Genomic DNA, 27,453 nt, shown 5'->3' with positions numbered 1-27,453 from the left:
CTGTGGATAATTCCTGGAATGCTCTGCATTTTTCAGAGAACTCTAACCAGGCCCTTCCATCCATACTCCTCCCTCACCAGCCCTCCCAAAAGTCATCTGGAGATGGTGAGTTCCAGCAGCAGAGGATGTTTTCCACCCCTCACATCTTTCACATAGCTGTCACTTCCACAAAAAATGCAACTCTTAAACTGTGACGTCTCCGTGTTTAGGGCCCATTCTCCCTTCCAGCTGTATGGTTGTTTGTCCAGATGTGCTGCCGCCCGCAGGTTTCCAGGCTCCAGCCCAAAGTGCCTCAGGTTAATTTTGACCTCGCAATCAAAATCACACAATGTCATCTTCAACCATGTCCATGGTTTCTTCTGTTTTAAATAATCTGAACACTGTTTCTCTCCAGGAGCAAACTCACCTGGCGAGTCTCCGCGGAGTCCAAGAGGCTCAGAAGCAGCCATGACCCAGGATCAAGCAGCACAGCCAGGGATGTCTGGATCTGGGATGCCCATGTCCATTCCAATCCAAGTATCCTTCTCCCTCGGCACAAATTCTGCAGGGAATGCCAAGCCTGGCAATCTAGAGGATCAGTCAGGTGAAAGATCACCAATTCTACTTATATCCTGTACAATACAGCTGATTTTCTGCTTTATTCCTATTTAATTGTTTGGTTTTATTTGCTAGTAAAACCATGACGTTTTTATGGAGATCTTCCACCTTCTTCTAGGTCAGAATGCTGAGCTCTGCAGTGACCAGCCCATTGACGGACTGATCGCCCTGCGCAATGGATCCATTCTGGTCTTCAAAGGTGAGTGAAATGTAATTACTAATTTTATGTCAGCAGAGCTCCATAAACAGTCTGATTCTGTGGAATCATATATTCTTATGACCATATGTGTTAAATATATTTATTTACTATATTTACCATCAGTCAGTATCCTTGATAAGCCTACAGTTGAAGATGATCAGGTCCTAAGCAGTCAAAAATATGCAGCATTAAAACCAATACATGTTTTTCTTCTGCAGGTCACCACTTCTGGGTTCTGGACCCCAAGACCAGAGCTTCAGGCCAGACTCGGGGCATCACAGATGAGTTGGGGATACCCTCCCCGATCGACACAGCCTTCACACGCTGCAACTGTGAAGGCAAGACTTACATCATAAAGGTACATCAAGGCACAGGATAAGTTATACATTTTTCATGTATGAACCAAAAATGCTTACTTACACAATACATCTTTCTGGGTTCTGTCTTTTCTGGTTAGTGAAAGTGAAGTGATTGTCCTTGTAAAAAAAACTGCAGCACAGCACATGGTGACACAACAAAATGTGTCCTCTGCATCACCATAGCGACCATGACAGGCATCCGGGGAAAAGTGTAGGGGGACGGTTCCTTTGTCAAGGGGACCTCAGTGGCATCGGAGCAATTTGGGATTTGAACCCGCAACCTTCTAGTTACGAGTCCACTTCCTTACCCGCTAGGCTGTCCCTGGTTAGTTGAACAGGCCACCAAATACTGCAGAACAAACTAAAAATGTTAAGTGACTGATATTCAAAATGTGGGTTACCAGGGAGATAGCTACTGGAGACTTGCTAATGGGGTGGTGGAGCCTGGGTACCCCAGATCCCTTTCTGCTGACTTTGGTGGACTCAAGGGTGACATCACAGCAGTGCTTCCAGTACCAGCCACCAGAAAAAGACCTGAAGCTCTGTACTTCTTCAGAAAAGGTGACTGATACAGTTTCACTTCAAACCATTGCTGCCACGAGCCAGTTGCTGGCTCACTGGGACATTACAAAGAAAAATGAGAATGATTATAATCTGCCCACAGGAAACATGGTGCAGAAACTTACATACCCACCTGGAAGCACCACTTCCTGTGGCAAAAAAGGCAAAAATCCACCATCTAATGGCAAGAATTCAAAGGACCACATAGCAGGTTTGTATACAGGCCATGGAGTTTAGTCCACATAATGTATTACAACACTATTATACAGAATGCACCAGTTATTGATCTAATACAAATGAAAAATAGATAATGATTAATTCGACAGGTTAGTGGGTTTCATTTGAACAGGTATAAAATAAAAAAAAATCATATAGCAGTGGGCAGAATACACATATTCAGAGGCCAAATTTATTCTGCATGTTTAATATGCATGTATTATTGTGAAAGAGATTTAACTTGTGATAGTAGTAAAATGAACAAAAGTATCTACCAATTTACAGAGAAAGGCATCCAAATTAATAAGAAAACTTTATTATGCAACCAGACAATAATCCAAAACAGAGATTAACAGGCAAAGCCAGACCATAACCCAACTGAATACACATTTAACTGAAGGGTGAAACAGATAAATGAAGAATGTTGCAGTAAAAAACTGGACAAGCAGAATCAATAAAGATACAAGGAATCACAGGCCTGATGCAGTTATTGCAAACAAGGGCAATGAAAAGAAATATGTAGTATTTTGTCTAATTTAGTTCCTGGAAAAGTGGTTCCTGGTTCAATTTGAAATGTGTTCTAGTCTATTTACACATAGATGGCAATACCTGGGAAATACCTAAAAGTGGAATATGAAAGAAAGATCATCATTTTATATTTTAATAATCAAATGTGTAATTTACAGAGGAAAAAAAGCCTTGCTGTTCCAATGCCTTTACTGTACTGCGTGACATCTAATTTGTTTCTAAAACTAGCTCTGTTTTTTACTCATTTATTACAGAAGTAATCGTGACTGGAGAAATCAACATGAAGCTCTCCTGGAAGGGATTTCCCACCCCTGTAACCGCAGCCATGTCAATCCCCACACCAAAGAAGCCAGACGGCTACGACTACTTCATCTTTTCTGGGCGTAAGTTAGATCCATTCCTTTTCCACCTTCTTTTCCTTCCTTTATAGTGACAAAGTGTTTCACAAGAAATGACCCATGGCTTCAGACATTTAGCCTAATCTGAATTGAAATGAGATGAGAGTTAAAGATGCAGAAATTGTTGTACAGCTCCTAATGACCCCACCCTGATGCTTTCTTGTCTTCACAGCTAAAGTTTTCAGTGTTAAGATCAGTGATGGCCCCATGATAGCATCCCCAGCCAGCTCCCAGCAGAACCAGATCAAGGACTTCCTCAAATGCCCTTAGTCTCCAGTCCAACAGATTCATAACAAAAAATAAAAGCTTATCCATTTATTAGATAAGATGAAACATCAAGTCTAAAAATTGTTTCAAAGGCAAAAGTCATAGGGAGAAATGCAAAAAAATATATATATAAAAAAAAAAAAAAAATGCACAAAACTGTTGATTCACAATACAATTAGCCATGAGAATCAGTGTAGGTTCCCTCTTGAGAAAGCGCCACGGACGGAGCGAGGGATTCCTGCAACAGAAACACAGGAATAAGCCTCAGCACCATCAATAATGCTTTTTATAAACTGATTTTGCAGCAATCATTAATAAACGAAATTTCAAAGAGAAGCTTGTGTCTGAGCTTTACATTAATAATGAAAGAGGTCTCACGTCTTTGAGTGCGGGTGTGAAAAGGCATCCTGCTAATACGAACTTGGGACTGAGAAGTTGTGCTGCTGGGGTCTGACGGGAAATGAGAATGTATTTAGTAGGGAGCAGACAACCAAGTCAAGAGCAAGACAGACAAAAATATGCATAAATAGAGAGAGAGAGAGAGAGAGAGAGAGAGAGAGAGACCTGTTGAGCTGGAGGTAGGCTCCTGGCTAGTGGAGGGCAAGTTCGCCTGGTCAGAGGAGGGAGCAGACTCCATCTCAGAAGAATGGCTCTCCATGGAGACATCCCCACTGGTCCTGACAAATCACATGTAAACACAAACATCATGTTAAATAAAATGCAGACCAGTATACGGTGCACCATGTATGACCAGAAAAGGTCACAGGGTTTAACAGGCCACTGAAATTAAACTGGAAAAAATGTTGTGGTTTGTAATGTCAATTTGATTGGATGGAGGAGGATTCTTTAACTGTTAAAAAGTGTGTGTGAGACTTACTCTTCACTCTCTCCCACCATGAACACATCATCACTGTCTTCTCCTGGCAATGGTGCACTGGCTGTAGAGGTGGTTACCATGGGAACAGATTGCGAGGCTGACTCAGGAACATCAGAGGAGTGGCTCTCAGCAAAGACTGACACTGGAGGAAGAAAATGAAAATGAACGTCATATTTATAAATTTGCTTTGTTAATACATGGTATTTATTTATTAGAGTGGATGTAAGTATATTTTTTCACACTGATAAGTGTGTTAATCAGGAGTAAAAAATCCGTTCAACTGTTCTGGTCACCTGGAGCAGCAACCTGCAGGGGTGTTGTTGGGACACTCCGTCCACCTGACTCGTCCTCATGGGGAGCCAAGAAAAGTGGACTCTCGTACATCCCCAGACCTAACACACACAATTAATGGGCTGAATTAAACATTTTCTGTAAATGAACACAAGCAGGGTGCCAATCAATCCATCCACAAAGAGTAAAGGCCTCTGGGCAGTGGGAGGAAACCAGAGAACCTTGAGGACACCCACACCAACATGGAGAGGGACATGCACACTCCAGTAACAGAGATCATACCTCCCTATTCAGTTCATACCTCCCTGTGATGCCAGTTGTCCAAGGTCCGAGTGAGACGAGCTGGCCTGAGCAATCATGTCCTCATGACCAAAACGAAACCGTGGAACTCCAGCCACTTGTGGGGAGCTGAGAGATTGGGAGACCAAAACCGCACAATAATCTCCTTAAATGCACAAAATGTCTAACGGCTTTATAAATTAACAAATAAGCAAAGCTAAATGAATCAAATGAATAAACTTTGTAGTGCATATGTTGTCAAACCTAAAACTAACACAAGTATAAAGACGATATGTAATTGGTGTAAAGCAGATAACGGTGAGATGATCAAAGACCCCACTGCACTCACTGTATTGCCTCTGCAAAGCCATCAGTGTGACGCTGGACCATCAGTGTGGGAGTGCTGGGCACCATCCGGTCATCCTCATCAAAAAAGTGTTGCTGTGGAATCCCAGGAGTGAGCTGAGGAGCTCTGCCTACAGACTGTCGCCTGTTCTGACTTGCTTGCCTCTAGAGTCAGGAGCGCGCGCACACACACACACACACACACACACACACACACACACACACACACACACACACACACACACACACACACACACACGCTTTATCCAAAGCACAGGTTACACACCAAAGCCGAACATAACAACAAGCCTCAAGTATTAGCAAGTATTTTCCAATAACACCTTCAATCAGACTTGGATTTCAATTTATTCCCATTTCCTCCTCATCAGACAATTTTAGAACTGTCAGTGGAAAAGGTCTGGCAAGAAGTAGTCTTTCATGGAAGCCAAACCTCCCGACATGGAAACAAGGCCAAGCATCTCAACTATGTATGAAAATGGCAGACGTTTGTCTGTAGCAGAATGCAGTTTAGGCCTGGACTGCGGTACAAGAATGAGTGTCTGAGAAGAGTTTTACCTGGGCAGGTGGGGGTCCCAGTTCAGGTACAGGAGGTTGGATATAAAGTCTAGGTGGCAGAGAATGAGCCAGTCTCCGTGGAGATGGAGGCAGGCGTAGAGTCGTAGTGCTGGGTAGGGCCTCCACACATGAAACTGTCTCCACTGTGCTGCTGTGGCCCTCTCCTACAGATTGAGCCTCTGAATAGAGAAAGCGTTTTTTTTTTTTTTTATAGATTTTTTTGTATCCACAATAAAACGTGTCATCTGTATTTAACCAGTCACACTTGGTGAGCAGTGGGCAGCCATGAAAGGTGGCCGGGAGGCCAGAGAGTGAGAGTGAGAGAGTGAGAAAAACATCACCATTGCTATCCGAGTCTGCTGGCTTCTGGCTGGAGGCAGTGGCTCCCTGACTTTCCTCATTTTCTGTACCGGGGTCAGTGGCCTCCGCACCCTGACAACCAGTAAACACACATATTATGCCTGGTCACAGCAGTAGTGTGCATACATTTCACATTTATTTAATGTAGCAATATAATTTTTTATATTGAACCAAATGAACAGAAACTTGAAACTACTTGAAACACACTAAACTGGCCAGAAGGATTTCAAGTGGGGAAAAATTTTTAAGTTATACAAATAGTCACACAGATAAAGACATAACACAAATTAGTACACAACTGCAATCGTAACAAATTTGCAAGAAAATATACCTCTGTATCTTCTGCCTCATAAGCATCATTGGTATCTCCACTACCACTGGCTCCATTGCTCTCCTCCCCATCTCCTGGAATCTCTGCCTCCTCATCCTCATCACCTTCATCCTCCTGTTCCTCTTCATACTCCTGGAAAAGTAAAGAGGGAAAATGACTGAAGTAAAGACGAATTCTCATTGGAAAATTAATTACATGGAAACTAATGTTAAGGTGAAATAAATGCTGACATTTCAGTGTAAGAGCTTTGACTGTAACTAGAGATCATACCTGTTCCTGCTCGTCCTCATCGTTGCTCTCACTTCCTGTGTCCAAGACAATAATGTCCTGTGCCTGTGGTTCCGGGGAGCTTTGAGACTCAGATGTTTGTGCAAAAGGCACAGATAAAGTCTGGCAGTCCTCAGCACCCTCCCGGACCAGTGTTTCACTGGCTTCCTGAAAATAGTAAATAAAAAGTTGTGGTTAGATCGCTATTGCAAAGGGGGAGTAAAGTTCTGCACTCAGAATGGATTGTGTACATTTTTACCTGGTTGGTATCCGGTGCCTCCTGATTGCCAGTGTGAGCATCCACTTCAGTGTCTGCAATTTCTTCACTACCAGCATTTTCCTGCAAAACACACATTCAGACATCTCCTTACTCAGTTGCAATCAGTAAAATATTTTAATTTTAGTTTTTGATTGACACTTGATTGACAAAATGTGTCCAATATTCTTTAATCACCTATAGAATATTTTTTAAACTTTGAATTGGAGCATGGGCAATAACAATATTCTCAGGAGGTTTCAATAGAAAACGGCTCAAACAATCCCCAATCTAGACCCCAATAAAAAAAAATCTAAATAAAAACAAAACCAAACAAAAGGAAAAGAAAAATACTATATTAAAGAAAATAAAATAAAATAAAAAAACCTATACAAAACCACCACTGTAGAGCTCCACCGAGACATGAACTGTATCACCCAGGAACAGTAGTAAAATTCTTACTCTTAACCAGGACACAAAATCTTTTTAAATGTCTTAAGGGAACCCCTAAGTGAAAGTCTTATCCTTTCCAGTTTAAAGAAATAAAGAATATCTTTATTTGAATTTAGTGAATTTGGCTGGGAGGTTTAGAGGATTTCCAGTTTGTCGTAGTTAATCTTCTCGCCAGTAAGGTAGAAAAGGCCAGCACGTCCCTTTGATGCACAGACAGCGAAGGAGGTGAGGAGAAAACCCCAAATGCCCTGAGCGGGTTGGGCTCTACTCTTTTTCCACACAAATTCTGACATGGTCAAATATCTCAGTCCAGTACTGGTGTAAAGAAGGGCAAAACCAGAACATATGGATAATATTGGCAGAGGACTGCTGACATCGATCACACAAAGGACTGTCGCCCTCATAGATTTGTGACAGCCGCACCTTAGTGTAAAATGAACGTTGTAAGATCTTAAACTGTATGAGGCCAAGTCTACTGCAAATGGATGATCCATGAACTCGCAGCAGAACCTCCTCCCAATTCTAATCAGAGACGGAGTTGGTTTAAGAAGGCCCTCTTAAAAAAAAGTCTGGGGGGAAAATATGATGAGCAATGCTACGCACTTGCAAGTATCTAAAGAAATTATGCTGAGGAAGAGAATATTTAAGAAGCAGTTGTGAGAAAGAGGCAAAGACATTGCCTATGTATAGGTCTTTAAAACAGTGAATGGCAGCTTTTGACCATATAGAGAACAGATCATCAACCAAATATGTAGGGAACTGGTGATTTGCAGCCAGCGGGGCATAGGTGGAAGAAGTTTGTAACCCAAAGTAACGTTTAAACAGATACCAAATTCTGAGAGAAGTTTTAACAATCCTATTCTTGGTATAAGGTAAAGTGGAAGACAGAATAGAAGAGTGCACTAAAGCTTTCAGAGTTACAGGTTTGACTGAATTTGCTTCTATTGCCAACCAATTCATTTGAGCATCTGATGCTTCGGACTGAAGCCAGTATTTGAGGATACTAATATTAGATGCCCAATAATAAAATGTTTTCTTGGTCTTGCGTAGTCTGGAACCTTCTTGTTCCAGAGAAACTCAGAGATCACAGAGTCAACTTTCTGAAAAAATGACAGAAATATTGGTATGCATTGAAATAAGAAAAACGTGGTAGAATATTCATTTTCACCGTATTAACACGTGCAGTCAGGGACCATTCAATGAATTTTTGATTTTTAAAAGAATTGTACCAATAAAGTCAGACTTCTGATTGCTAAACCTACCTTTTAAAAGGTTCCCTGACATGAAAAATTATGTTATGTTGCAATAACAACAATTAATGCAAATTCAGCCCATCTGCACAAATTATATTTTGCACTTTATATACAGTACAGGCCAAAAGTTTGGACACACCTTCTCATTCAATGTGTTTTCTTTATTTTCATGACCATTTACATTGGTAGATTCTCACTGAAGGCATCAAAACTATGAATGAACACATGTGGAGTTATGCACTTAACAAAAGTGGAGACCTGGCCTCCACAGTCACTGGACCTGAACCCAGACAAGATGGTTTGGGGTGAGCTGGACCTCAGAGTGAAGGGGCCAACAAGTGCTAAACACCTCCTTCAAGACTGTTGGAAAATGTTACGACTTCTTGAAGCTCATCAAGAGAATGCCAGGAGTGTGAAAAGCAGTAATCAGAGCAAATGGTGGCTATTTTGAAGAAACTAGAATATAAAACATGTTTTTAGTTATTTCACCTTTTTTTGTTAAATACATAACTCCACATGTGGTCATTCATACATTTACATTTACAGCATTTACCTTACCCAGAGTGACTTACAGTCAGTAGTTTTAATGACAGTGCCCTCTGGAGCAATTTAGTGTTAAGTGTCTTGCTCAGGGACACAATGGTAGTAAGTGGGATTTGAACCTGGGTCTTTTGGTTCATAGGAGAGTGTGTTACTCACTAGACTACTACCACCCATTCATAGTTTGACGCCAATTGAATGAGAAGGTGTGTCCAAACTTTTGGCCTGTACTGTATATCTATTTTTATGGCTCAGGCTGATAACACACAGCGCTCAGTGCATATGCCACCAAAGTGCACACTGCATTGTGGGATCTGTAGTTTGTGTGCTATCAGCGCTACATATTGGTGGGCCATAATTGTAGATCTATACAAAGCGATCTCACGGGATGTGGCCCAGATGAGGATGACATTTTTTGTGGTGGAACAAACAAAAGTAATCAATTGAAAAACATAACTAGCCAAGACAGCCTGACTAAGTGTTTCTCACAAGAGCGGTTCTTGTATTAAGTCAATGTCCTTTTTCATTTATGTTTGTTATTCTAGACACCGCAACTTCAGGCATTTAAGATCGAGGGTATTTAATACAGGGTCAAAACACAAAAGAAAGGACAAAGCCTGATTTAAGTGTACTTAATTGCTGAAGCAGGCTAACCTCTGTGTCTATTCTCTGGGTGATGCGGATCTTCTTGGGAATGGGGTGCTCACTGCTGTCATCTTGGGTCTCTGTAGTCTCTGATGAAGCGTCTTGTTCCTCCTCACGCACACGTTTGGGACCCATAGAGCACGGACCAACTGACAAGAGAAAAACAATAAGATGGAGGAAAAAATAAATGTTTCCTGTTCAGTTTGTCAGTGCTATAGATGCTAGCGATGGGGCCAAAATCTTCACAAAGCCCAAAAACTGAATGTTCTGGTCACAATAAAGAAAAAACCCAAACCGGTTTTCTGAAGTAGTTTATCATTATCAGTAGTTGATCCTAAAATCTTGTGAATGCACCAAATGCACACAAAACAGAAGTATTTAACTGCCACACCTACTGAAACCTAGTGTCTGCCACAGTTAAATGGTAAATTTAACTGTGGGAATTAATTCTGAATTGAAATTTACATTTACAGCATTTATCAGATGCCCTTATCCAAAGCGACTTACAATCAGTAGTTACAGGGACAGTCTCCCTGGAGCAACTTATGATCAAATGTCTTGCTCAGGGACACAATGGTAGTAATTGGGATTTTTGTTCATTTGGACCCTTCTGTTACTGCGAACATGTAGACTGCACCTGCTGAGGACGTGGATGGTCTCTCCATCTGGGTGCTGACACCAGCCTCCACTGTGGTGGCTGTGTGCTCCTGAGCGGTTTGCTGCTGGGTGGGCTGGACAAATGCAGTGGCCTGGCTCTGCTGCTGCTGTGTGAGAATGGGTTGGCTGAGGCCAGGGCTACTTGAGCGCACCGAGCCACTAGTGCTACCCAGAACACTGACATGCTCTACTGCAGCCTCAGAGGGTAGTGCTGTGGCACAAACAGAAAATATGGTGCCAGAGTTATCATCTATATTGAATTTCCAATGATGGACACTCCGTGGCTCAGAAGAACTATTTTCTGTTCAGCACTCACCTTCCTGTGTGTCCACTTGAGTTGTGGGCATGACCGTGGCTGTGGGTGTGGCCACTGAAGCAGGAGTTACCATTGGTCTTATGCTGGCCCTAGGCGTTGACTTGCTGGTGGGAATAGGGGAGGGCTTACTGGGGGCTCCTGCCACTGGGGTTGGCTTTATATTAGCAGTCGGTGGTTCTGTGGTGCTGGTACTATAGATAAAAAGCAGGAACCACTTCATACAGTGACTTCAATATATTGATTTATTAAATACTATAAAAGGGGGGAAAACTGGTACCTCCCCCTGTCACAGGGTGGAGTAGTCTTCAGACTGATCTGTCTGGTATCGGGGGTACGCTGCTGTTCTGAAGCCTGAAGAGGTTGGGGGGCAAGGTGGGGAAAAAAAAATCTTAAAAGCCACCATTTGTTTGCTTGACAATGCTCTACACCTTTAAGACCATGACACAATAGTGGGGTTTGAACCTGGTTCATAGGAGTGCTACTACCATTTTACATAATCTATATAGTTATGCTAGTTTTATTTATTTTAGATCAATTTTGAGTGTTTTAGATTGTATAACCAGCAAGGCTTTTCCCACCTTCCCAGGTTGGTCCTGTGGCTCGTCTCTGCTTTCCCCGCGTAGCTCCCTCATTTCCCGTTCATGTCGGCAAAGACGTGCTTCATACTGCGATTTCAGCGCACTCATCCGAACATCCTGCTCTTCGCGCTGCTGCTTCAACTCATCGTTCTCCTTACGGATCTGCTCCCTCTCACCTGATGCGCACAAAGAAGCCAATGAGGATATAACTTGACAAAAAAAAGTTTGCAGAAAAGCAAACAAGCAATTTACAGTTAATTATGACAGTTGAGCTCTTATACTTACTGGTGAGCTGGTTAATTTTCTGTTTAGCACCCATGATGGCTTTCTTGGTTTTCTCAGTCATCTCGGATACCTGCTGCCGGAGTTTCTCCTCACCCACAGCCTTCTCTTGGAGCTCCTGTCTGAGTCTGGACATCTGTTCCTGCTGGTTCTGGACCTCAGCCTGTCGCTCAGACTCTGCCTGTCAGTCAAACATCCAACCATTCTTAAACAAGTGAAAGTGATTGTTTTTGTCATTGTGATACACTGCAGTGCCAGCACACAGTGACAACTCTGTATTTAACTCAACACCCTTAGTAAGCAGTTGGCGCCCATGAAAGGCGCTGGGGAGCAGTGTGGGGATCATACCTTGCTCAAGGGGACCTCAGTGGCACCTTGGCAGGTCGGGATTTGAGCCAGTGACTTTTTTCAAGTCCACTTCCTTACCCACTAGGCCACCACTGACTATCAGAGCACAGATCCAACCGTGCAATCAAATAATAACGGAGGTGAATTAGTGCTCACATAACCCAACACACATACCTTCTGCAGGTTCTCCAGTTGAGTCTGCAGCTCTGTGTTTTTGGTTTCAGCCTGGCTGAGGGAGTTATTCAGGCTCTGGATCTGACTCTGAAGTTGGACCTCCAGCTCCTGTGATTGTTTTGTAGCCATCTCTGAAACCAACTGAAGAACAAACCATGAGCAGCAATTAAGTTACATCAATCTTTTCACAGTCATTCGTAAATGCAACTCAAGCTGAACAGCACTTCGCAGCATCTACAATACATGAAGGTAAAACAATCAAAACTATACACACAGTAACTATACCTTATCATGCTGCTCCTTAAGCTCCTCATACTGAGTTTTGTAACGCCGGCCAATCTTCTTGACCTGAGTGATCGTCTTTGCTTTCTCCTGGATGTCCAATACTTTGGCCTCTAGGTCCTTTTTGATATTGTCCCTCTCGGCGGTGGCCTTGCTAAGGCTGTCCTGCAGGCTCTGCACCTGGCTTTGTGCTGTGGTGTAAGAGGTCTGGGTTCTGTTCACAATAGGGTATAAAGTTTGTGACACTGAATATGAATCATAATGGAAAAAAATTAAGATGGTAATTTATGGGGAACCCTGACCTTGCTGCTTCACTTTTCATTTTGCCAACCTCCTCAGTCAGGTGCTGGATGCGTTTCAGGTGTGCCTCCCTCTCAGAACGCAACTTCTTACTCTCCTCTTGGTCTGTGTCCTTCTGCTGGCTCACCAGCTGCTACATGAAAACAACACAGACGTGTCATTTGTAAAGGACCCCAACAAAAAGGGTCTTGGAAATATAAATATCTTTGTTCAAGACAACTTAAAGTTATTAGAATCGAATGACTGAGCAATCAAACCTGCACACGGGCTTTCCACTTCTTTAAATCCTCCTCCATTAGCTTCATCTCTGCTTGAAGCATCCCACTCTTCTCACTTAGCTCATCATTGGACTTCTGCAGAGGGGTGATATCAGCTTCCATCTTAGTGACCTAAGAAAAATGGAGGAAATAAACCAAAATTAAATATGTACATCCAATTTTTTATTTTTTTTTTTACTTGGGAATCAGATAATCAGTTGGTGGGTCCCACACAAGCAGAGTTGGGGGACTTTAACAGAAGGATATGCAGGAAAAGGAGGAAAGGCAGTAGTTCATGGTGTCTTGCCTTAGCTTGGGTCTGCTGAAGATTCTGTTCCAAACGTCCCTTTTCTTCCTTCAATATTTTGTTGGTCTCAATGAGCGCATTCATGCCCTCAAGCTTCTTCACCATTTCATCATGTTGGGCCATGGTTTTGGCTGTTACCTGTTCACAGATAACAGACCATTAGGCCACAATGCAGAGAGAAAGCCAGCAGTGTAGTAAAGAAACAAAACTGGACATTACTTAATGGAATATCTGCATTCATGTAGAGAGGAACGTAAATCAAAAACAATTAGTCTAGTGTTCCAATGGAATTCTGGGTTTGTTAACCCAAGTATGTCACTTTAAAAGCTTTAAAATCAATAGAAAACCATTTTCAATGATCTTAGTACAGCTGAAAAAAGTATTAAAGAGAGAATAAAACTAGCCTTCTACACGTGTCTACTGCATCAGTAAATGTGGATTAGACTACATCATTATTTCAAACTTAGTCTATGATTATTCTTTTTGTACTTTTCTATTTAAACCCACATGAAAAGATATAAAATACTGATTGATAATACTGATCTTGCACACACCTGCAGCTTTTGCCGCTCTGTGTTGATGCTCTCTTGCAATTCTTTAAGTTCTTTCTCTTGGAACTCCAGCCGCTGCTTGCACCGCTGCGCCTCCACTTTCGCGACCTCACACTGCGCCTGTGCGATCTCCTTGTCACGTCGTACAAACCTGTTCAGAGATTTTTCAAAACTCCTTCAGTACTTTGTGTAGTTACACTGATACCTATTTAAAGTAGACAAAATATTGCAGCGTGTGCCTCACCGCAGAATCTCAAGAATCTCTTTAGTGCTCTTGTCCTCCTCGATAAAGGACATATTCAGGCTGCTCTGCACACCCTCCTGCACACTGGCAGCCATCTGGGTTCCAAGGTTCTCCATCTGCTGGTGCAAGAGGCTGTTTTGTGTCTGCAGCTCCTCCAATCGCTTCGCCTGCTTGAGCAGCTCCTCCTGAATGAAACAAGCCATTAGAAAAATATGTTCATTACTAGAACAACAATCCAATACAGGATTCAAGGGATGGTTTAGGACGTTTGAAATTATATTGATTGAAAATATTCAAAAGAGCACCCCCCAGGAAATTCAATCTTAAATTTTAAACTTTTTAAGACACTTTAAAACCAACATCATAACTTTCCTGGCACATGAAGAGATAATCGAAAAAATCAATTGATTAAATTATACAAATAACAATATGCCTTGTGATAGAAGCAGATTTGTTGCTTCCACATGAGAAAGTTGCCGCAATTTCAGAGTCGGGGAACATGATGTTTTTAAAATTATCAATGCCCTCAATGGAGGTTTATGAGCGGTGTTTACAGTCGACTTAAGAGTCCATAAAGTATATTACCTGACCATTGTGCCTGTAGCAGTGTATTGGTAGTGCTAGCAAAGGAGGTTAACTAGCAAAGAAGGTCAGTGGTGCCTCCCTCAAACAAACTTCCACAAATGCCGTGTGTTTTGCACTCTTCATGAGAGTCCAAGGGCATATGCCCCATGGTTCCTAGTTTAAATGTTTTTCGGAACAAAATGTACTGTGCCACACATTACACAGATTCACTGGCACAGTCATATTTGGTTCAGAATTGGCCAAAAAAAATTATGACGTCCTTCGTGGGTGAGTGACTTGATTTCACTGTGCACATACTCTGATGGGGCAAGGACCACTAGTGAAGTTCCAACCTGAATGGAGTACAGTGCTGCTCCAGGTACAAGTTAAACGCTGCGTGGTGTGTCACTCGGCAGACTTCCGTAAAGATTTTTTTTGCTTTCAGAAACTGTAGTAATTTTCTATTGCACAGTTCAAAAGTTATGGTAATTAAACTTGATGGCTGTGGTAGCAGTCTGGGAACAAAATTTAAGAACTATGAAAAATAAAAAAACATTTTCAAGGCCTTAATTTACTAGTTAAAGTTTTTAAAGATCCAGTGGGTACCCTGAACCCACCTTGAGCTGCTTCTCTTGCTGCTCCCAGACAACACGGGACTGATTTAGCTCCATTGCTGCTTTTTGGGCCCTTTCATCTAGCTGTGTGCAGTTGTGAGCATTCTGCTGGCTCTGGCGCTTGGCCTCCCTCAGAGCCTCCACATCAGCTGCATGCAGCATTAGCTCCCGCTCGTATTTATTCTGGGCCTCTGCAGCAAGAACCGCCTGTGAATGAGAAATCAATTAAATCCACACTGAAGGAAAGCATTATACAGGTAAGAATTATACAGCAGAGTTAAGTGATTGCAGTATGACTGTAATTTTAATAACAGATTTAAATTTATATATAAAAAAGTGCATTTTGCACAACAGAATGCTAATCAAATCCCCTATGCAGTATAAAAACTTAAGACATAATGCTGTAGTGGAGACACATGCAAATCATTGGAGGAATACATGATACCCAATTCTGAAATGACTACCAAAACAGGCACAATTAGGTAATCCATTTATCCAGCATTATTCTAAAGGCTTCATAGAACTTGATTGACTGCTGTGTAGAGTAGGTCCTCAGTTATGAACAGGGCTGATAAATTGTCCTCATTGTTCTTCTGACCTGATTTCTCACCATTTTTTATCATTTTTATATTGTGAATTGTTTCACCTGCATGGAACTTTTAACCATATTGTTTCAATCAGTATTTTAAAATGTTTTATTAATATACAATACAAAATAATATTAATGTTTGTATACACATGTATAACAGTCTTGCTTGACCTCACCTGTAACTTTCTGTCCTGTTTGGCCTTTTGTTCCTCAGTGACTGCTTCTGCTGCTCTATGTAGTGCATCCTGCAGTTCAGTCTGCATACTTGTCAGACTTCTCTTCAACTCAGTTACCTGCAAAAACACAAGAACAAGCTCACCAATGTCAGTACACACAAGGTTCTGGAACAGGACAAATCTACAATATAACAGTAGATGTATCAGAAGATGTTAAAAATAACTAGTGACCGTTATTTCAAATTTGAGTGCAAAGTGAATTATGAATTAGCGAGAGAAAACAGGTGTAAAGTCAAGCAAGATGCACAACCTGTTGCTCTAAAGTCTGGAGAGCCCTCTGCTTTTCTTCCTCAATCTGCTGTTTGTCCTTTTCTGCCTCTACCAGCTTTTTCTCTAACTCAGTGTTGAACTCCTGCATCTCCTTGGAAGTGGTCTCCATGGACAAGTGTGCTTTTTCGGTCACCTGGAGTACAGCAAATAGACAACAGACTTGTATTATTACTCATCATAATGGCATAAATACATGAACGTTATCCACCCCATAATAAATTACATTTACAGCATTTATGGCATAATGTCCTCATCCAGAATGACTTAGTCAATAGTTATAGAACTCTCATTTATCCAACTGTAACCCACCCTGCAGAGAATCCCTCCTTAAGTTTAACTACTAATATAAGTCATATTTTTGACAGCTGTGAGCTCTGTTCCACTGTACTCATCCTAGTGAGAGCAGGCTTTATACACAACTTTCAGGGTCGCGTGTTTCAGGCCAGACCTGACCTGTTTTTCCTTGCTGAGAGACTCCTCCAAGTTGAGTACCAGAGCTCTATACTGCTCCACACTAGTAGTAGCAGCCTGCAAGCGCTCCTTCAGCTCATCTCGCTCCTCCTCAGCCTGTTTCAGAAGACTGCGCAGATCCTCCATGTCCGCCGGACAAATTTCAGGACCTGTCGACAAAGAAAAAGAATAGGAAGTAAAGCTATGAACAAGCAACATTTCAAATCTGAATCTTCAGAGCATAATGGCATTTGTATAATCAATTCATTGTGAACAATTCTGAATCAACGCAGCGCAGACCATAATCGTTGTGTATGATGGTAGTAGCCTAGTGGGTAACACACTTGTTCAAATCCCACTTACTACCATTGTGTCCCTGAGCAAGACACTTAACCCTAAAATTGCTCCAGGGGGACTGTCCCTGTAACTACTGATTGTAAGTCGCTCTGGATAAGATAAATGCCATAAATGTAATCGATTACATTGAGCTGCCGCATGAAGCCATGGACATCTGAAACAGGTGTTTTTCTGGCCATTTTTCTGCTCATTGTAGTCCATGTACGAGACCTTAACTCTTGTATTTCAAAACATTATGAGACCATGTAGGAAATGTATGGGATGCATTGTGATTCATCGATATCAAGGCAATGATAATTGTAATCGAATTCACACCTCTAATGGGCATACACTGCATAAGGGCTGAAAATGGTTTCTTGAAAGTGTTCCAGTTATATGTGTACCTGTACCCTGGGTTCTAGCACCAGTGGTGCTGTTCTCTTTGCTGCTGAGCTGTTGTCTCAACAAAGTGACTTGCTGCTCCGCTGTCCTCAGCAACTCTTTAGTCTTTTGGTGTAGAGATGTCTGAGTCTCCAGCTGCCTTCTCACTTCAACAACCTGAGTCTGAGGAAACACATTTAAAAATCTGGTAGTGCTGAAATAAAGCTGCATTCCCTCAAGCTTGTTATACAGAGTTCGACTCACACAATACATCTGGAAGGAATTCAAGTCATTTAAAATGTTAGAACAGACGGGTTTCTTACATCTTGGTTGCGGCTGATGGCATGCCTCTGCTCCACCTCCTGCTCCAGCCTCCTTTTTACCTGGACCAGCTCCCGTTCCAACCGCTCCACCTGACTGCTTTTGCGTTGACTGGACTCGGCATCCACACGCTCCATGCTTAGCTGCAACACAGGCAGGGTCATGTGACTTGTAGACATGAATTTACAGGAGATTGTGCATTTTCTGTAGCAGCAACAAAACTGTTGCCTTTAGATATTAGATCTGTTTAAGTTTAGCTGATTATATACTGTTTTAAGTTTTAAATATTGTTCATTTTATTTATGCATGTGCTATTTTTATTTATTGTTCTCGCTTTGGTCCTTTGCTGGTTGTTTTAAAGTGATTCATATATAAAGTTTGAATTAGTTTGAATTCAGAAATTTGTAAGTAAGAGTATCAACATGTGACCCTGGCATTGGGCAAACTCAATATTGGTGCATTCCTACTATTTAATCGAAAGAAAAAAGAAAAGAAAAGCTTTTCCTCGTTTTGTTACAAGCTTGTAACGACTCACAAAGCACTACCTACACATCCAGAAACTGTACCTGCATGGTTTTAAGATTGGCGAGCAGCAGGTTCTGCCCACGCTGCTCAGACAGAATAGCTTCCTTCTCCTGGACCAGTCGAGTCTCTGCCATCTTCAGTAAGTCACGCTCCTTACTCATGGTCTCATTACGAACCTGGTAAAATATTAAATACAAACAGAGCTCAGAAGAACCCGGCCGGGACACCTGTACGCATTGTGCGTTTCTAAAATAAGACCTTTTTTTTTCTGAAAACCCCCCTGCCTGTGTCCAAGACAAGCCAGGACACCAACCCAAATTCCTTCCCGCATACCGGCATTAAAAGAATAAAATTATTAATTACAAACTTCTATTTGCAAGAAAATAGACAGACATTGTAGGTTTTTGTTCTTTTTCTCCTTGTTTTAGACTGCAGTCTATATAGTCTATAATAGAGCTATAATAGTCCCTAAAAAGCTGGGGCCCACACTGTTATACTGTGTGCTTCATTAAAATAAATAAAACTTTTTTTATTTTTTTTAAACTACAAGTGTTAGACTAAAATGGAAAAGAAATGCACGGGTTTCAAATGTAGTCGCCAGATGCTTTCCGCTATTTCTTAAAGTGAAAGTGAAGTGATTGTCACTCGTGATACACAGCAGCACAGCACACGGTGCACACAGTGAAATTTGTCCACTGCATTTAACCCATCACCCTGAGTGAGCAGTGGGCAGCCATGACAGGCGCCCGGGGAGCAGTGTGTGGGGATGGTGCTTTGCTCAGTGGCACCTCAGTGGTACCTTGGCGGATCGGGATTCGAACCGGCAACCTTCTGATTACGGGGTCGCTTCCTTAACCGCTAGGCCACCACTGCCCCTCACCATCCATTTTTGCTTCTCTCTCACAATAATTCAATTGCCTTGCCTGATGACGGAGGCCGAGAATTTCAAATCAAACAAACATTTCAAAAATAAATAAATGCTTCTACCAATAACCTTAACAAATTCACAAGAAGCAAATCATATGGACAGGATAGGCAATAGACCAGAAATTCATGTTTGCTGACTGAGCCCGAAAAAAAATGGTACAAATTGATCACGAACCTGACCAAACTCAGGTAAAGACTTACAGCTCTAGTCTATATAACAAACACGATTATACAATTACATTTAATTCTACTCCTTCCCTGTGATCTCTGGCTGTTCTGGTGCTGTGCCTCACCTCTGCCACCACAAGCTTCTCATTGGCAGCTCGAAGATCTTGAGTCATTGTGTGGATGATCTGCTCAAGCCTCTGGCTGTTTGAAGACATCTTCTGGGTCCTCTCACATAGACAGGCAATTTCACGCCGGTAGGCATTAACATTGTTCTGAATCATGTCATTCCTGATGCCACAATGCAAAACAGGGGTGTGTAGAAGAGCAGAAAAGTAGCAAAATACTAAAAAAATGTTTAATTATATTCCATGAATATAAAATATTTGACTTCAAATAAAATGTCTTCAAATGGAAAGCCTTTATAGTACAGATACATAATTATACTTCTTTACAGTTCACCCCAGGCAAAGCGCCACAGGAAAATACCTAAATGCAACTTTATAGTGTCAAGCACATACCGCTTTGAGGCAAACTCAAGTTGTGAGGACAGCTTGGCCTTCTGGGATATCAGCTCATAAACCCGGGCCTGTAGTCTGTCATTCTGATCATTCAGCAGCTTGTCGTTCCCCGCTTTCTCTTTCTTGTATGTGCTGAAGGCTTCGTTTAACTTTATAATAAAAGAAAAGTTGCTGAAAATATTTTGCAAAAAATGGCCCTATTTAAAACCAAAGTATAATGCGTATTACAAACATGTCAAAGAACATTTAAAGGGCTTGATTATCTGATGACCTGAATGAGGCATTTAGGGACCGTGAAAACGTGGAACTGGGAATAAGATATATTAGCACTATTAGACTAGTTTTGTATAAATTTGTAGTTGAGCAACTCTAAATCACTACAGGCACATTGCTGTATTCAGTATTGTAACTAACTGGTAAATGTAATAAGTTGGTAGTGGTAATCTACAGGGTACGATGTGCCAGTGAATTACGCTACTCCTACCTGTTTGAGAGCAGCTTTAGTCTGTGCAGCCTGGGCTGATTCTGAGGCCAGAGCTCTCAGAGGGATGGACCTACTGGTGGTCAAAGGGCGAGGTATTGTGGGTGCCGAGCTGCTGTCGGCATCGGGGGCTGGAAAACACAAATATCCACAATGATCTTAGAATACTTCAGCAGGGTATTGTGCACCCTAACCATGGGATATAAAGTATTTCAGGTATAAGAAGTATAGGTGATGCTGTTTTCCCATTTGGTGATCTAATAAATGTATACATTTTTTTACTTTGTTCAGAAAAAAAAAAAAAAGTCAGAAACAATGCAAAGAGAGCGATACAGCTAGAAATGTTACAAAAGACAAAAAAAAAAATCCTCCTCACAATCCAGGAAAGCAGCCAGTTCAAAAGCAAACCATTATTGTTAAACATGCACAAGACCCTTGCACCCCCCCAAATGTCCATAAACACAGTCAGTTTCCCCACCAATTTGTAATAGGCTTCGTCCATGCGCAAATGCACCACCAACCCCTTAAAAAACGCAGTGACGTCTGTTGTGTCCTGGCCAATCCAGTGTTGTCCAAATTGACAACAGAAAATTTAGTAACACTATCCTTTCCCTTGACTACTTGGGCTCAAAAATTACCACCACAAAAGAAAAACTCAGAGCCCCCAAACCACTGGGACAACAGCGAGAAAAGATCCCCCAGCTTGGGACATGAAACAAACAAATGAGGAAGTGTCTCATCTGCCTGACCAAAAAAAAAAAAAAGCCAGGGCCTAAAAAATCCTGACCATCTGGGTGACAACACGCCACCGCGCCCCGATGCATTCACACATGCAAACTGGAAATATTTGCCTTCTCAAAATTGGTCTGCGCTGGAACATCCAGGGACAGCAAAGGCCCCACAATGGCATTCTGGTCCAGCACCACAATTGCAACAATGAAAGATGGAGATGGGTAACTCCTCCCCTCCTTCCATGAGCCACGGGATCCTCAAGGATGTTCTGCAAGACTGGTGGTAGACAGCCACGCACTTGTCACCATCTCTGCGCACACTGAGATCGGCCGGGTTCGAGCCTACAACGCAGAGTGCAGTTTTTTTTCTAGCACTCAAGGTCCAGGATCCAGCATAGACACTTGTTGCACCATAAGGACCTTCCATGCCTTGAGTACAGACTATAAAAAGGTGAGAAGTCCACCGGTGCAGCCTTGAGTAGGAACTCAAGAGTGCAGCTGTAGGGTCCATACCTATAATAGTGGAAGGTACATAGTGGACGGTACATAAATAGATCCACCAACATCGTCTGGATCCGCTGTACCAGTCCTGACAGAGGCTGCAGTCCTGACAGAGAGAACGAGCCAGAGAGAACAACGTTACTAACCTGGAGTGGGCAGACTGATGTCGCTGGTCTGGAACAGCAGAACGCGATACATATCACGCTGGCGGCCCATCGATTCGGCCAGCAGCTTCTGCTGCTTCGCCTGGTCTCTCAGCTGCTGTAGCTCCTTCTGGGCTTCCTCCAGAGCCTGTTCTAGCTCTGCCTGCCTGTAAACAAGCACACATACAATCACTTGTTAGTGAATGTGGAGTTCAAGAACCAGGGGTCTAACTATGGATAACACATTGCCCAACTTTAAAATACAGCTGTCATTCATATCAAGTTAGACGAGACAGGATGTGGGCGAACAACCAGGGTGGAGAAGAGAAAAAAATCTGGACAACAGAGCGATCAGTCACTGGGTGACTAGAATTCCCTTCTGGCATGTAAATGGGATTACATAATATTCTAATTGCAAAGAGTACACCGGTCAAATTTTGTAAATATTTTATCTTTCAATATTGAAGATATGACACTTCAATACAATGCAGTCAGTGTACATTTACATTTACATTTACAGCATTTATCAGACGCCCTTATCCAGAGCGACTTACAATCAGTAGTTACAGGGACAGTCTCCCTGGAGCAACTTAGGGTTAAGTGTCTTGCTCAGGGACACAATGGTAGTAAGTGGGATTTGAACCCGGGTCTTCTGGTTCATAGGCGAGTGTGTTACCCACTAGGCTAGTACCCACTAGGCTACTACCACCCCAGTGTACAGGTGGTACAACAATGTAAATTTGCTGTCCCCTCAAAAAAATTAACTTGCTGTCACCACTCATATAGTGGTCACTGTAGATCAACATTGGGGCAGTGGTGGCCTAGCGGTTAAGGAAGCAGCCTGAATCCTGATCCGCCAAGGTGCCACTGAGGTGCCAATTAGCAAAGCACCGTCCCCACACACTGCTCCTGTCATGGCTGCCCACACGGTGCACACACACTGCACCTGTCATGGCTGCCCACTGCTCACTAAGGGTGATTGGTTAAATGCAGAGGGCAAATTTCACTGTGTGCACCGTGTGCTGTGCATCACTTCACTTTACTTCACTGGATTCAAAATGGCACCTCATTTAAAAAACAGCACAGTGGCCCAGACCATACAGCGGTTTAACAGGACAGGCTCCAGTCAGAACAGGCCTCACCACGGTAACCCAAAAAACTTGAGCGCATGAGCTCAGCGTCATATCCGGAAGCTGTCCATTGAAAATAGCCTTATGACTATTTCGGGGGGTCAGGCTGTCCGAGCTCCTTATGCCGCATCAAATTGGCCTGCATGGCTGTCATCCCAGAATGAAGCGTCTTCTAAAGATAATGCGCAACAGCTTGCTGAAGACAAGCTGACTCAGGACATGGATTACTGGAAACATGTCCTGTGGTCTGATGAGACTAAGATGAACAATCTTGGTTTTATATGGTGTTCTCAAGGTGAGGAGAACAAAAGCAAGTGTGTATTTCCAACGGTCAAGCGTGGAGATGCCTGAGGGCCGTGCTGGCCTAGTATGTCTCTTGCTTCATGTCTCATGAAGAAGTGGAAGAGGATTCCAGTGGCAAGCTGTGAAGCTCTAGTAAACTCCATGCCCAAGAGAGTTATTAAGGCAGTGCTGGAAAATAATGTTGCCATACAAAACATTAATGGCTGTGTTTTCAGTTATTTTGAGCGGAAATCAAATTTACACTATAAATTTACTCAAGCTGTACGGACAACATTGTATCAAGTATTTACAAAAATTTCGTGTTTCCTACAGTTACTGCTGTTAGTGATGAGTTTATACGGCACGCGAACCTGCTTGCTGCAGCCTCATTCAGCTGGTTGGTTGTGTTCTCCTTTATCTGGTGAAGTTCTGCCAACAGGCTCTGGTTCTGCAGCTGCAGCTCCTCTACATTACGGAAGGTTATGTGTTGACTGCCATCTTCCACCTCTCCTTCATTTTCTGGGGGTTGTGAGCTGCTGATCTCTTCCTCCCGAAGTACTTGCTTACCCCTTGCTTCCTCGATCTCCAAAAGTAGTACACGTACCTGCCAAAGCATCAACGTCATGATCTTTGCCATGATTGTATACCAAATATTAAACCAAGGGTTACAAATGCTGTGTAAGTAAGGAAAAAAAAAAAAACTGTACCTGATGGGACAGGTCAGCTCCCTGACTCTCACACCATTGTTTCTCTTTCTCCAGGAGGGACACACGCTTGTTGGCCTCATTGGTCTCTTTCTGCAGACTTCGGATTTCCTGAGGTAATAAGACAAAGATTTCTATTAAATAAGAAACCTGCCAGCTCTCTCACTCCTAACAAAAGAGGACAGCACAAGCATGAGTGGCGATGAACTGGTGCCGTACCTTCATGGCTTGCTCTAGTTTCGCGCAGAGGCTGGAGGTGGACTTCTGCATGCTCTCGTACTCCTCCCGCTGGCGGCGCAGGATGGGGGCCTTAGTTTCTACCTCCAGCACAATCTCATCTAACAACTTGTGCATGCGCTTGTTCTCTAGCTTCTCCAACTGCAGCTGGTCCTGAGCCTCCACAAAGGCATTATAGAGCTGTAACCAAAAAAAACCTCTGTAAATTTTAGGAGTCATTTCAAGGAACCTTATTTCTATATCAGGTTCGTCAGACCTCCATGAGTTTCATTCCAGGTTTCACTATTTTGGCCACAGCAGCAGCAGTAGGTGACAGGATATTTAGCTCTTCCTCAGTCATCATGGGAGCACCTGAAAACAGAGAACATAGATAATAAGAATTCTAGCTGCCCGGTTAATGACTGCAGTACCAGCCAGTCCACCAGCGTAAGTGCTTGCCTCTTTTCTTGGAGTCAGACAGCTGGGCGGTGGCGCTCTCCATCGCTTTCTCCAGGGTCTCAACCTTCTCATTCATCTCTTCTTCCAGCTTTGTCTTTGCCTCTTCTGCCTCCAATAACCTAGCTTCTGCAGATTTGGTAGCTAAAGGATGAAGAATAATTTTTACTTTGAGTCCACACAATGTCAAAAGATAAAATGGTCAAATGGAAATATAAAACTTTTTTTCTGGACCCACACAGTAAAACAGAACAGAGTGAGACAAGAATCGTACCTTCTCCAGACTGCTTCAGCAATGTGCTGATTTCTTCCACGGCCCGACTAAGCTCAACATTCTTGGCCTCAGTGTCTGCTGCTGCAACCTGCAAACATATTCAATCATGAATGTGTCACCCTCAACATGGCTCAATAATCTCTATTAATAAAGGTGGGAAAATACCTTGTACAGGTTGGTGAGCTTGACATTGGCACTCAACTCGTTGCTGTATTTCTCCTCCATGGCGGTATACTGATCTTTGGCCTTTAATCAGAGCAGAAGCATTAGAACCCTGTAGTCGAAATACAGTTTCTGCTCTTAAAATGCTAAATGGAACAGCAATTATGAGTTATGAGTTACTTCTTTCAGTTTGCTCATCAGGGTTTCAGTCTGTTTCTGAAGATCTTCATTTGTATTTCTCAGAGTGTTGACTTGTTCCTGAAGTCGGGTCACCTATACACAGCCAAAAAGATTTTGATATGGTCAGTGATTATTTGAACTTTTTTTTTTTTATTGTACTAAAGGACAAAAGTACTGAGCCATTTTAAAATGTAACTGAAAAAAACTCCATCAATAAAGGGTTAGTCCACTACCTCAAAACATGCAGTGCCTAAACAAAATGTCGAACTCCAATTAGCAGAAATACCTCTTCTTTTTTGTTCTCCAGGTCGCATTTTAGCTCCAAAAGATCCTTTCCTTTCTCCCGAGAGACTGACAACAGCTCTTCTGTCTTACTCTTTAGTTCTGAATTCAGCCATGTGTTCTGGTTCTGCAGCAGCTCCTTCTCCTGCTCCATGCGTTTCTCTCGATACTTCAGTGGATGGAAAAAAACAACACACATAAGGTAGAGAAATATGAAATCTATATGAAAATTCCTTCCCCCTACCATCCCATTCCTTAACAGCTGTTAGGAGTGGGACCAATGGACAGTCAACTACCTCATACTGACATTCTTTATTGATTTAACTTATTTTTCTTTTATATTTAAAAGTTTAGGATTGTGTGACAAGCAAAACAAGATTTTCATTACATAGAGAATGCTTATTTCTATTGTACAATAAACAATTTGAATCTTGTATAAATGATTCCACTAAAAAACAGAAGACATAGCAAATCATTATTCAACCCGGAAGGCTCACCTGAATGGAAATCTCCGAAGACTGTAGCTCATCCAGTTTTAACTGGAGTTCCGTCTTCATTTTACTGGTTTCGGTCAGCTTCTCACTAAGCTGCGTCACATTATCTGTACAGAGCCCACCCCAAAAATAATGATTCATACTTTTATGATTTACTTTCATGTCAAATATATATGGTGTCAGTTAATGTTGAGAAGAGTAGTGCTAAAATATATATATATATATATACACAGCTGACATTACAACGATGTCTGCATGTCAATTAAACCATGGAATATTATTTTATTAATATGGCTTTGAGGCAACACTAAAATTAGACAGCTTTTGCAATGAGATCCACCATCTAATGGGTTTTATGTATGTCTCCTAATACAGAAAATTAAGCATTTAATGGCCCCCATTCTAACCCCTGCCACTCAAACAGGAGAATTGCCATACCGCTGAGATGCGCCACCATCTGAGTTTTCTTCTCCAGCAAACGGGACAGCTCTCGAACCTCTGCCTCCAGCTCATACTTGGCTTTCGTGACAGTTGTCTGAAAACAAGGTCATGTGACACCGAGTAACTTAAAATAAAATTCAACAGCAGGGACGGATAAAGACATTTTGAGGCAAATTGAGTGCTTGACGAGTACTTAGTGTGCTGGTTTTTATATATCCAACAGAAATCAGGAAATATTAAACAGGTTCTCCACCAACTCCTGATTAGAACCAGGATCCTTGCGTCCATGCAGTAGCCACAATAAGAGCGGCTCGGAGTTCACGCTCTCAAGGGACGATGTAAAATCTTACCGGCTGAGATGGAGCGCTGCCATCCTTCAATTCAAGCTCCTCGCCTTTTAGATTTTTCAACTCTTCTTCTGTGCAGGAAGATTGTGAGGGTCAGTAAATAAGAAACTCTACCAAGCCAGCGTGAGAATGAGAACAAGTTGTGGGTTCTTACGGAGACGACTGTTTTCCTCCTTAAATGCCTCATGTTCTCGGCTTTTGGTCACAAACTGCTCCTGAATCTCAGACAGCTTCTTTTCAAGATTGAAGTATTGTTGCTCTGGTAGAGAAAGGGGGATTTCAATTAAAAAACAAAGACCAGTGCACAGTTCTATCCTTTAATTAAAACATATAACATATACGGATAAATAAGCAAAACCAGGTCATTTAAGGTCTCATGCGGCAAACAGAAGCAGTTAGTGAAGAACGTACACAAATTACAATGAACAGCGAGCAGGCTACACTGCAGAAACCGGCATTACTGGCTTCAGCACACGTAAAGTTCGCTGCATGGACGGACAGAGCCTGGACCTGCCTGGCTGCAGGGGGACCTTTCCTGCACATGCTAATAAGAAGGACGCGGAATAAACCAAGGCTCACCGGAATCTGCCTTGTAGCGTTCATGGCTCGACTTGAGAGCATCAATTTCCGCCTGATGGTCAGAGAAGAACTTCTCGAGTTTAAACTGCACGGCTTTGGGAAGTTTGTTTAACTCAGCCCTCTCCAAAACCTGCTGTAAAGATGCCGCCATGGTGACCAAGTCGGCGGGGAGCTCGGAGGATGCAGCCTTTCACTTCCGGCGCGTCACTTTAGGGGAAATAAAAATTACTTTGGAGAAATATTTAAATAGTAATCTC

The 27,453-nt window shown here is 42.3% G+C and overlaps 2 protein-coding genes across 3 annotated transcripts; one reads left to right on the top strand and one right to left on the bottom strand.

The window, feature by feature from the left end:
• The first annotated feature begins 690 nt into the window (after nucleotides 1-690).
• On the top strand, nucleotides 691-3,128 carry LOC114802246 (proteoglycan 4-like). The gene is made up of 6 exons (XM_029000963.1): nucleotides 691-796; nucleotides 1,015-1,154; nucleotides 1,560-1,716; nucleotides 1,820-1,927; nucleotides 2,715-2,843; nucleotides 3,031-3,128. Exons 1-6 carry the CDS (start codon nucleotides 691-693, stop codon nucleotides 3,126-3,128), a joined length of 738 nt encoding a protein of 245 aa, XP_028856796.1.
• On the bottom strand, nucleotides 2,227-27,377 carry tpra (translocated promoter region a, nuclear basket protein). 2 transcript variants are annotated; one of them, XM_029000664.1, is made up of 50 exons: nucleotides 27,197-27,377; nucleotides 26,772-26,876; nucleotides 26,621-26,688; nucleotides 26,268-26,364; nucleotides 25,833-25,936; nucleotides 25,340-25,504; nucleotides 25,054-25,146; nucleotides 24,877-24,957; nucleotides 24,712-24,799; nucleotides 24,441-24,581; nucleotides 24,259-24,353; nucleotides 23,985-24,182; nucleotides 23,769-23,876; nucleotides 23,433-23,665; nucleotides 21,653-21,816; nucleotides 20,278-20,405; nucleotides 19,794-19,942; nucleotides 19,401-19,563; nucleotides 18,222-18,356; nucleotides 17,658-17,798; nucleotides 17,358-17,517; nucleotides 16,621-16,787; nucleotides 16,148-16,300; nucleotides 15,838-15,954; nucleotides 15,076-15,279; nucleotides 13,895-14,079; nucleotides 13,654-13,801; nucleotides 13,100-13,237; nucleotides 12,793-12,924; nucleotides 12,538-12,668; nucleotides 12,239-12,449; nucleotides 11,954-12,094; nucleotides 11,435-11,612; nucleotides 11,150-11,325; nucleotides 10,849-10,922; nucleotides 10,572-10,762; nucleotides 10,236-10,466; nucleotides 9,608-9,747; nucleotides 6,711-6,791; nucleotides 6,455-6,619; nucleotides 6,185-6,316; nucleotides 5,835-5,925; nucleotides 5,494-5,672; nucleotides 4,922-5,082; nucleotides 4,595-4,701; nucleotides 4,296-4,394; nucleotides 4,003-4,144; nucleotides 3,690-3,802; nucleotides 3,504-3,575; nucleotides 2,227-3,363 (listed from the first exon to the last, which is right to left on the bottom strand). In XM_029000664.1, exons 1-50 carry the CDS (start codon nucleotides 27,345-27,347, stop codon nucleotides 3,314-3,316), a joined length of 6,876 nt encoding a protein of 2,291 aa, XP_028856497.1. In that variant the 5' UTR covers nucleotides 27,348-27,377; the 3' UTR covers nucleotides 2,227-3,313. The 2 variants fall into 2 exon arrangements, with proteins under 2 accessions (XP_028856497.1, XP_028856496.1); XM_029000663.1 differs by having other exon boundaries at nucleotides 17,364-17,517; nucleotides 27,197-27,374.
• Between the last annotated feature and the right edge of the window lie 76 nt (nucleotides 27,378-27,453).

This window comes from Denticeps clupeoides, chromosome 13 (assembly GCF_900700375.1).
Source record: "Denticeps clupeoides chromosome 13, fDenClu1.1, whole genome shotgun sequence".
NCBI classification, from domain to species: domain Eukaryota; kingdom Metazoa; phylum Chordata; class Actinopteri; order Clupeiformes; family Denticipitidae; genus Denticeps; species Denticeps clupeoides.
This window is presented reverse-complemented; position numbering and strand designations above follow the sequence as displayed.

Coding starts and splice junctions, on each gene's coding strand:
- LOC114802246 (XM_029000963.1), top strand. CDS start 691: ATGGAGATCTTCCACCTTCTTCTAGGTCAGAATGCTGAGCTCTGCAGT. Junction 797..1,014: donor ATCCATTCTGGTCTTCAAAG/GTGAGTGAAATG, acceptor TTTCTTCTGCAG/GTCACCACTTCTGGGTTCTG. Junction 1,155..1,559: donor GCAAGACTTACATCATAAAG/GTACATCAAGGC, acceptor GTGGGTTACCAG/GGAGATAGCTACTGGAGACT.
- tpra (XM_029000664.1), bottom strand. CDS start 27,347: ATGGCGGCATCTTTACAGCAGGTTTTGGAGAGGGCTGAGTTAAACAAA. Junction 16,301..16,620: donor CTCTCAGCAAGGAAAAACAG/GTCAGGTCTGGC, acceptor GCTGTACTCCAG/GTGACCGAAAAAGCACACTT. Junction 6,792..9,607: donor CCCAGAGAATAGACACAGAG/GTTAGCCTGCTT, acceptor TGTGTTTTGCAG/GAAAATGCTGGTAGTGAAGA.